Genomic DNA, 8,250 nt, shown 5'->3' with positions numbered 1-8,250 from the left:
TTCACCTCACCTCCTGCCCCATAGAGCAGCCAATTAGGGCAAGAGGTACCCCATGGTGAGCCCATTGGGTACCTAGAACCTACCTCTGTGTCTGCCCCATGGAGCAGCCCATTGGAGTACCTAGAGCCTGTTGTTCTGTGATGAGCCCATTTGAGTACCTAGAACCCTCCCCAACCTCCTGCCCCATGGAGCACCTGTTGGGGTACCTAGAACCTTCCTAGGGTTGTCATATGGAGCACCCTGTTGGGACACCTAGAACCTCTTGCTCTACAACTGAGCCTGTTGGGGTACCTGGAACCCAGCCAGACCTCCTGCCCCATGGAGCACCCCATTGAGGTACCTAGAACTCTTGCCCTACAACTGAGCCTGTTGGGGTACCTGGAACTCCCTGCACCCCAGCAGAAGAGGCCCCCCCAGCCCCGTACCTTGAGCTTGGCGCCATCGAGGTGGAGGAGCCGTGGACCATCGACGCCATGGGCCGAGAACTCCTCCACGTACTGCTCCAGGTTGAGGCTCTCCAGCCACTGTCCCACCTGCCGGCACGTCCAGCCCGCGGCCGCGCCGGGGGGCTCATCCAGGAACTGGGCACAGGGGGCTGGGCGTTAACGGGGGGTCCCCATGACAACTGGTGGGGGGGGGGCAGGGGACACCCCACAACTTCACCCCCCACCCCCAGGGCTCACCTCGTCCGAGGACTGTGACAGGGTGTGGGTAGGGGTAGGAGCACTTGGTGGTGGTGGGGCCGGGCAGGCGGGGGCTGGCGCTGGGCGGTGGGGAGTCCTCGCTCAGCGTCGAGTCCTGGGGCAGCGGGAGGGGCGAGGGCAGGGCTTGGCCCTGCTGCCCCCCCCCAAAACAGCCTGCAGCCCCCCAGCACCCTCCCTATAGCCCTCCTCCCCAGAGGGCTCTGCCTCCCTAGAGGACTACCAGACCCTGTGGGGCGTTGATCCCCCCTAAAGCCATCTTGGCCCTATAGAGCTTTGATCCCTCCCCCTATAGTGACCCAACCCTATGGGGCTTTGAACCCCCTATAGCCATCTTGACCCTACAGAGCTTTGACCCCCTCTCCTATAGCTGTCTTGACCCTAAGGGGCTCTGACCCCCTCCCCTATAGCTGTCTTGACCCTATAGAGCTCTGACCCCTGTCCCTATAGCTGGCTTGGACCTCTTCTCCTATAGCCACCTACCTCCTAGGAGCACCAACCACCTTCCCTACAGCCCCCTGGCCCTATAGGGCTCCTCTATATCCCCCCCCCCCATAGGGCCGGGCCCCCCCCATTCCCGGGCACTGACCTGGGAGGCGGATTTGGCGGGGCTGAGCCCCTCGTGCCGGGGGGAGCCGGTGGGTGACGCGGAGCCAGGCGAGGCCGAGCCCCTCGCGCTGTCCGAGAACCAGGAGAAGGGCAGGAAGGGTGATCCCGAGGGGCGGCCGGGACCCTCCGCCACCTCCCTAGGGACAGAGCCACGTTAGGGCCCCGGGGCTGTCCCCGTGCGGCCCCCCCAGCCCCTGCCCCGGAGTGGGGGGTCCCTCACCTGCTGCCCATGGACAGGCGGTTGCTGCCCTTCTCTTTGCGGCTCTTGCTGGAGGACGCCCGGCGCAGGGTCACCCTGGGTGGGAGGGAGCCGGGTTGGGGGGGGAGTGGGGTACCCCGATGGCTGTGCCCCCCCCCCAGCCCCCAGCCCCCCGCCATCCATCCTCAGAGAACCCCCTCCATCATCTTCAGTGGATCCTCCTCCCCCCGCACCTCCCTCCCTCCACACATCCCTCCATCTTTCCGTCCCTCCGGGCATCTCTCCATCTATTCCTCATCTTTCCACTGCACCTCTCCATCCCCTCATCCATCTCCCTCCCTCCCTCCCTCCATCCCCCTGCATCCCTCCATCCCCTTCAATCCCCTCTCCCTCCATCCTCCTGAATCCCTCTATACTCCTTCACCCCCCCTGCACCCCCCTTCCTCTCTCCATCCCCCCTCTATCCCTCTCCATCCCCTCTCCCTTCATCCCCCTGCATCCCTCTTCCTCTCTCCATCCCCCCTGCATCCCTCTACCCTCCTCCACTCCTCTGCATCCCTCCCTCCCTCCCTCCCTCCTCCTGCATCCCTCTATCCCCCTCAATCCCCTCTCCCTCCATCCCCCCTCCATCCCTCTACCCTCCTCCACTCCCCTACATCCCTTCCTCCCTCCCTCACTCCCTCCATCCTCCTGCATCCCTCTATCCCCCTCAATCCTCTCTCCCTCCATCCCCCTCCACTCTCCTCCATCCCCCCTCATCCTCCTCCATCCCCCTGCACCCCCTTCCTCTCCCCATCCCCCCTCTATCCCTCTCCATCCCCCTGCATCCCTCTCTTCCCCTCGCATCCCTCTACCCTCCTCCACTCCCCTGCATCCCTCCCTCCCTCCCTCCATCCTCCTGGATCCCTCTATCCCCCTCCATCCCCCCTGTACCCCCCAGGACCAGCTCTCACCCCAAATCCAAGAACTTCCTCCGTGTTTTCTTATCGAGCCCCACGGTGGGGCTGGCCGGCTCGGGGGGGCTCATGTCCCGGCTGTCGTCTGCAGAAGGAGGATGGGGGTGTCACCCACTGCCCCCCACGTGGGTGCTGGGGGGGGTGCCAGGGTCCCTGTGTGCCCCCCAGCCCCGGGGGGCCGGTGCTCACCTTCGCTGTGCCGCTGGGGCCGGGCGTCGCGGCGGGCGAAGCCGGGCGAGCTGTCGGAGCTGTGGCAGGATTTGGGGCGAGGGGGGTGCCCGCCAGCCCCTCCTGGGACGAGGCGTTGGTGAGGGGCCGGGTAGCGGCTGAGGGGGGGCGAGGAAGCCGGGGGGTCCCCCAGCGCCCGCCGCACCGCCCCTGCCTCGAAGGAGAACTCAGCACCGCGGGAGAAGGGCGAGGGGGCCGGGGGGGCCGCCATCGCCCTCAGCTCCCTGGGGGGGCACACGGCATGGGGGGGGGGTGTCAAACCCCTGCAGCCCCCCCCTTGGGGTGTCCCTCATCCCCTCCCTCCCCGCAGCCATGGCATCCCCCCCAAACCCTTCCCTTGGTCCATGGTGCCCCCCCAAACCCTGCGGTTCCCCCCCCAGCCCCTTCCCCGGGGGCTCACCGCTGCCTCGGGCCCCTCGTCGCCCTCGGTGGAGCTGGCGCTGTCTCGCAGGCGGGAGCGGGAGGGCCGGTGCCGCGGCCCTTGGCTAGCAGCCGGGCTCGGGCCTTCTGCAGGCTGGTGTCCAGGCGCGGCGTCTCTGGAACCACAGCGGTAAAATCTGGGGGTGAAAGAGAGACCGGGGCAGAGAGAGAGAGAGAGAGACGGGACAGACGGACGGAGCGGGGAGGGGGGTGGGCAAATGGATGGGGAGGGAGGGAGGGAGACAGGGAGGAGGAGATGGATGGACGAGGACAGGTAGGGAGGGAAGATGTGGGTGGAGGGAGGGAGGATGGATGGAGGGATGGATGGAGGGATGGAGGGATGGATGGAGGGATGGAGAGAGGGAGGAGGAGATGGACAGAGGGACAGGTAGGGAGGGAAGATGTGGGTGGAGGGAGGGAGGGATGGATGGATGGAGGGAGGGATGGATGGAGGAGGGAGGAGGAGATGGATGGACAGAGGGACAGGTAGGGAGGGAAGATGTGGTGGAGGGAGGGGGATGGAGGGATGGAGGGACAGATGGACAGGTAGGGAGAGGGAAGATGTGGGTGGGGTGGATGGATGGATGGAGGGATGGAGGGATGGATGGAGAGAGGGAGGAGGAGATGGATGGACAGAGGGACAGGTAGGGAGAGGGAAGATGTGGGTGGGTGGATGGAATGGAGGGATGGAGGGATGGATGGAGAGAGGGAGGAGGAGATGGATGGACAGAGGGACAGGTAGGGAGAGGGAATATGTGGGTGGAGGGAGGGAGGGATGAGGGATGGAGGAGGAGATGGATGGACAGAGGGACAGTAGGGAGAGGGAATATGTGGGTGGAGGGAGGGAGGGATGGAGGGATGGAGGAGGAGATGGATGGACAGATGGACAGGTAGGGAGGGAAGATGTGGGTGGAGGGAGGGAGGGATGGATGGAGGGATGGATGGAGGGATGGAGGATGGATGGACAGATGGACAGGTAGGGAGAGGGAAGATGTGGGTGGATGGATGGATGGATGGATGGATGGATGGATGGAGAGAGGGAGGAGGAGATGGACAGAGGGACAGGTAGGGAGGGAAGATGTGGGTGGAGGGAGGGAGGGATGGATGGAGGGAGGGATGGATGGAGGGAGGGAGGAGGAGATGGATGGACAGAGGGACAGGTAGGGAGGGAAGATGTGGGTGGAGGGAGGGATGGAGGGATGGAGGGACAGATGGACAGGTAGGGAGAGGGAAGATGTGGGTGGGTGGATGGATGGATGGAGGGATGGAGGGATGGAGGGATGGAGGGATGGATGGAGAGAGGGAGGAGGAGATGGATGGACAGAGGGACAGGTAGGGAGAGGGAAGATGTGGGTGGGTGGATGGATGGATGGATGGAGGATGGAGGGATGGATGGAGAGAGGGAGGAGGAGATGGATGGACAGATGGACAGGTAGGGAGGGAAGATGTGGGTGGAGGGAGGAGGGATGGATGGAGGGATGGATGGAGGGATGGAGGGATGGATGGAGGATGGAGAGAGGGAGGAGGAGATGGACAGAGGGACAGGTAGGGAGGGAAGATGTGGGTGGAGGGAGGGATGGATGGATGGATGGATGGATGGATGGATGGATGGATGGATGGATGGATGGACAGATGGATGGGAGGGAGGGAGGAGATGGATGGACAGAGGGACAGGCAGGGAGGGAAGATGTGGGTGGAGGGAGGGAGGGATGGATGGATGGAGGGAGGAGAAGATGGATGGACAGGTAGGGAGAGAGAAGACATGGAAGGAAGGAAGGAAGGAGAGAGGGAGGAGGAAATTCATGGACACATGGAGAGCAGAGGACAAGGAGATACAAGGGAGGGATGGAAAGACGGATGGACAGGTAGGGAGAGGGAAGACGTGGATGGATGGATGGAGGGATGGATGGGGGATGGATGGAGGGATGGATGGAGACAGGGAGGAGGAGATGAAGGGACAGATGAAGAGTAGGGACAAGGAGATATGAGGGAGGGATGGTTGGATGGACAGATGGACAGGTAGGGAGTGAAGATGTGGGTGGAGGGATGGACAGACAGAAGTAAGGAAAAGGAGATGGACAGAGGGATGGGTAGGGACAGGGAGGTGGGGAGGGAGGGAGGGACACAGGGATATAAGGATGGACAGATGGATAGAAGGATGGATGGATGGATGGATGGGGAGAGGGAGGAGGAGATGGATGGAGGGATGGGGAGCAGGGACAAGGAGATACGAGGGAGGGATGGAAGGACAGATGGACAGGTAGGGAGAGGGAAGACGTGGGTGGACGAACACAGGGAAAGGAGGTGGGGGATGGACAGACGAGTGGAGAGGGACAGAGGGAGGGAGTGATCGGGCCAGGTAGAGGAGATGGAGGGACAGAGGGATGAGTAAGGACAGGAGGACAGGGATGGGGGGACAGATGGCCAGGCAGGGGCAGGGAGAAGGGGGGTGGGAGGGCATTGGAGGGAGAGGTGGACAGACAGACGGTCAGGAGGAGGAAGCCAGCCGGTGGAGAGGGACAGAGGGACAGCAGGACACAGGGACAGGGAGGGGAGCCAGAGGACGGGCGGGGGGGGCCCAGTGGAGACAGGGAGGGGAGCGTTGGGGACGTGGATGGATGGGGCACCCCGGTGGGGTGGGACAGGGACAGAGGGACAGAGAGAAGTGTTCAAAGAGACGCCCCGGCACGGGGAGAGGAGCAGTGGGGTGTCCCCGAGGACAGCGTGTCCCCATCACCCGGGGGGGGAAGGAAGGATCTGAGGGGGATCCCCCCCCCAATGTCTCTGCCCTGCCTCAGCCTCCTGCACCCCAACCCGTGTCCCCATGTCCGTGTCACCCTGTGCCCACACCCCCATGTGTCCCCATGTCCCCCTGCCCCACGCGTGTCCCCCGGCCACTGTCCCCTGCCCCACGCGTGTCCCTCCGCAGGTGGCTGCGTGCCCCATGCCTGTCCCTGTGTCCCCAAGCTCGTGATGTCCCCAAGCCCAGCTCTGGGGTCATGTGTGTGTGTGTCGTCATCACCCTCCCTCATCAGGCAGAAGGACACTGAGGGTGGGTGGGGACCCGTGGGGGCAGCACCCATGGGTGGCTCTGCACCCACGGCCCGCCCCCCCCCCCCCCCCCCGGGACTCACCAAAAACCTCATCCAGGTCCTGCAGTTTGGAGACCGACATGGTGGGACAGAGCTGGGGACAGAGGGGACAGTCAGGGAGGGGGGACCCCGTGCTGGGGGGGGGGGCGAGAGGGGGTGGGGAAAGGAGCCCCGCACTCTGCAAGTGGCGGGGGGGGGGGGGGGGAAGGGTGTGTGTTCCTGCCCTCCCAGTGTCCCCATGCCCTCACAGCACTGGGGGGGGGGGGGGCAGGGACTTGCAGGGGGGAGCAGGACCCCCCCAGTTGCACATCTCCCCTACTTGGGTGGGGGGTGTCAGCCCCCCCGGGGGTATGTGGGGGCAGTGGGCTGACAGCAGGCTGATGGGGGGGGGGGGGGACCAGCTGGGAAGGGGTTAAATCCCCGTGTGTGTGTGTGTGTCCCCGCGGTGTTTGGGGGTCTCTCGGGGTGGGGGTGGGGGACTCCTAATGCCTTGGCAGCATCGGGGAGGCAGGGGGGGGGTCCGAGCCCGGTTTCCCCCCCCCCAGCCTCTCCCTCGCCCCAGGGAGCCGGTGCCAGAGCGGGGGGGGGGGGGGGGGGGGGCGGCAGGGACAGGATTGTATCGCGGGATGGGGGGGGCTGTACCGGGGATGCTGTACCGGGGAGGGGGGGGCTGTACCGGTCGATGGGGTTGTACCGGGGCTGTTGTACCGGGGATGCTGTACCGGGGGTGGGGCTGTCCCGGGGGACGGGGGGTTGTCCCGGGGGATGGGGCTGTACCGGGGGTGGGGCTGTCCCGGGGATGGATGGGCCGCCCGGGGGTTCCGCCCTGGTGTCCGTGTGTCCGTCCCCGTTCCCCCCCCGCTCCCCGCCCCGACTCACCCGCGCTCCTCGGGCATCCTGGGCGCCTCCCCCCGCCGGGCCGGGCCGGGCGAGGGCGCCGGGGGCAGCGCCGGGAGCGGGGCCGGGAGCGGGGCCGGGCCGAGCCGAGGGAGGGGACGGACGGACGGAGGGAGGGAGGGAGGGAGGGGAGGGCGCTGCCGAGCCGGGCCGCCCCGCCGGGCCGGGGGCCGCGGGGGGGGGACAGGAACCCGGAAGCGGCCGGGGGGGAGGGGGCCGGGATCAGCCGCCCCGCCCCGGCCCGGCTCGGCCCAGGCCCGGCTCGGCCAGGCTCGGGTTAGCCAGGCCCGGGTTAGCCAGGCTCGGGTTAGCCAGGCTCGGGTTGGCCAGGCCCGGGTTGGCCAGGCTCGGGTTAGCCAGGCTCGGGTTGGCCAGGCTCGGGTTGGCCAGGCTCGGGTTGGCCAGGCTCGGGTTAGCCAGGCTCGGGTTGGCCAGGCTCGGGTTAGCCAGGCTCGGGTTGGCCAGGCTCGGGTTGGCCAGGCTCGGGTTAGCCAGGCTCGGGTTGGCCAGGCTCGGGTTGGCCAGGCTCGGGTTAGCCAGGCTCGGGTTGGGCCAGGCTCGGGTTGGCCAGGCTCGGGTTGGCCAGGCCGGGCTCAGGCAGCCCGGGGCGCGGCGGCGGTGCTGAACGGACAGCGCCTGCGGGGGGGCGGCCCGGGCACGGGGGGGGCGCGAGTACACGGGGCACACACCAGTGTGTACAGACACACACACACACACACACAGTGTGTACACACACACACACACACACACACACACAGTGTGTACAGACACACACACACACACACACAGTGTGTACACACACACACACACACACACACACAGTGTGTACAGACACACACACACACACACACAGTGTGTACACACACACACACACACACACACAGTGTGTACAGACACACACATACACACACACAGTGTGTACACACACACACACACACACACAGTGTGTACACACACACACACACACACAGTGTGTACACACACACACACACAGTGTGTACACACACACACACACACACAGTGTGTACAGACACACACACACACACAGTGTGTACACACACACACACACACACAGTGTGTACACACACACACACACACACACAGTGTGTACAGACACACACACACACACACACAGTGTGTACACACAC

At 65.4% G+C, this 8,250-nt stretch overlaps 1 protein-coding gene across 1 annotated transcript; it reads right to left on the bottom strand.

Moving 5' to 3' along the window:
• Positions 1-226: 226 nt before the first annotated feature.
• Positions 227-7,259, bottom strand: LOC141934312 (sterile alpha motif domain-containing protein 14-like). The gene is given in 14 exon segments (XM_074849670.1): positions 227-291; positions 359-581; positions 684-710; positions 712-798; positions 1,291-1,447; positions 1,531-1,605; positions 2,463-2,550; positions 2,655-2,736; positions 2,739-2,783; positions 2,785-2,913; positions 3,094-3,170; positions 3,173-3,229; positions 6,248-6,299; positions 7,085-7,259. Coding segments are annotated over 13 exon segments (1,152 nt in total). The 5' UTR covers positions 6,288-6,299; positions 7,085-7,259.
• Positions 7,260-8,250: the final 991 nt, after the last annotated feature.

The sequence above is a fragment of the Strix aluco genome, chromosome 24 (assembly GCF_031877795.1).
Source record: "Strix aluco isolate bStrAlu1 chromosome 24, bStrAlu1.hap1, whole genome shotgun sequence".
In the NCBI taxonomy this organism is placed as follows: Eukaryota; Metazoa; Chordata; class Aves; order Strigiformes; family Strigidae; genus Strix; species Strix aluco.
Note: the sequence above shows the minus strand (reverse complement) of the source record. Positions and strands in the feature narration are given on the sequence as shown.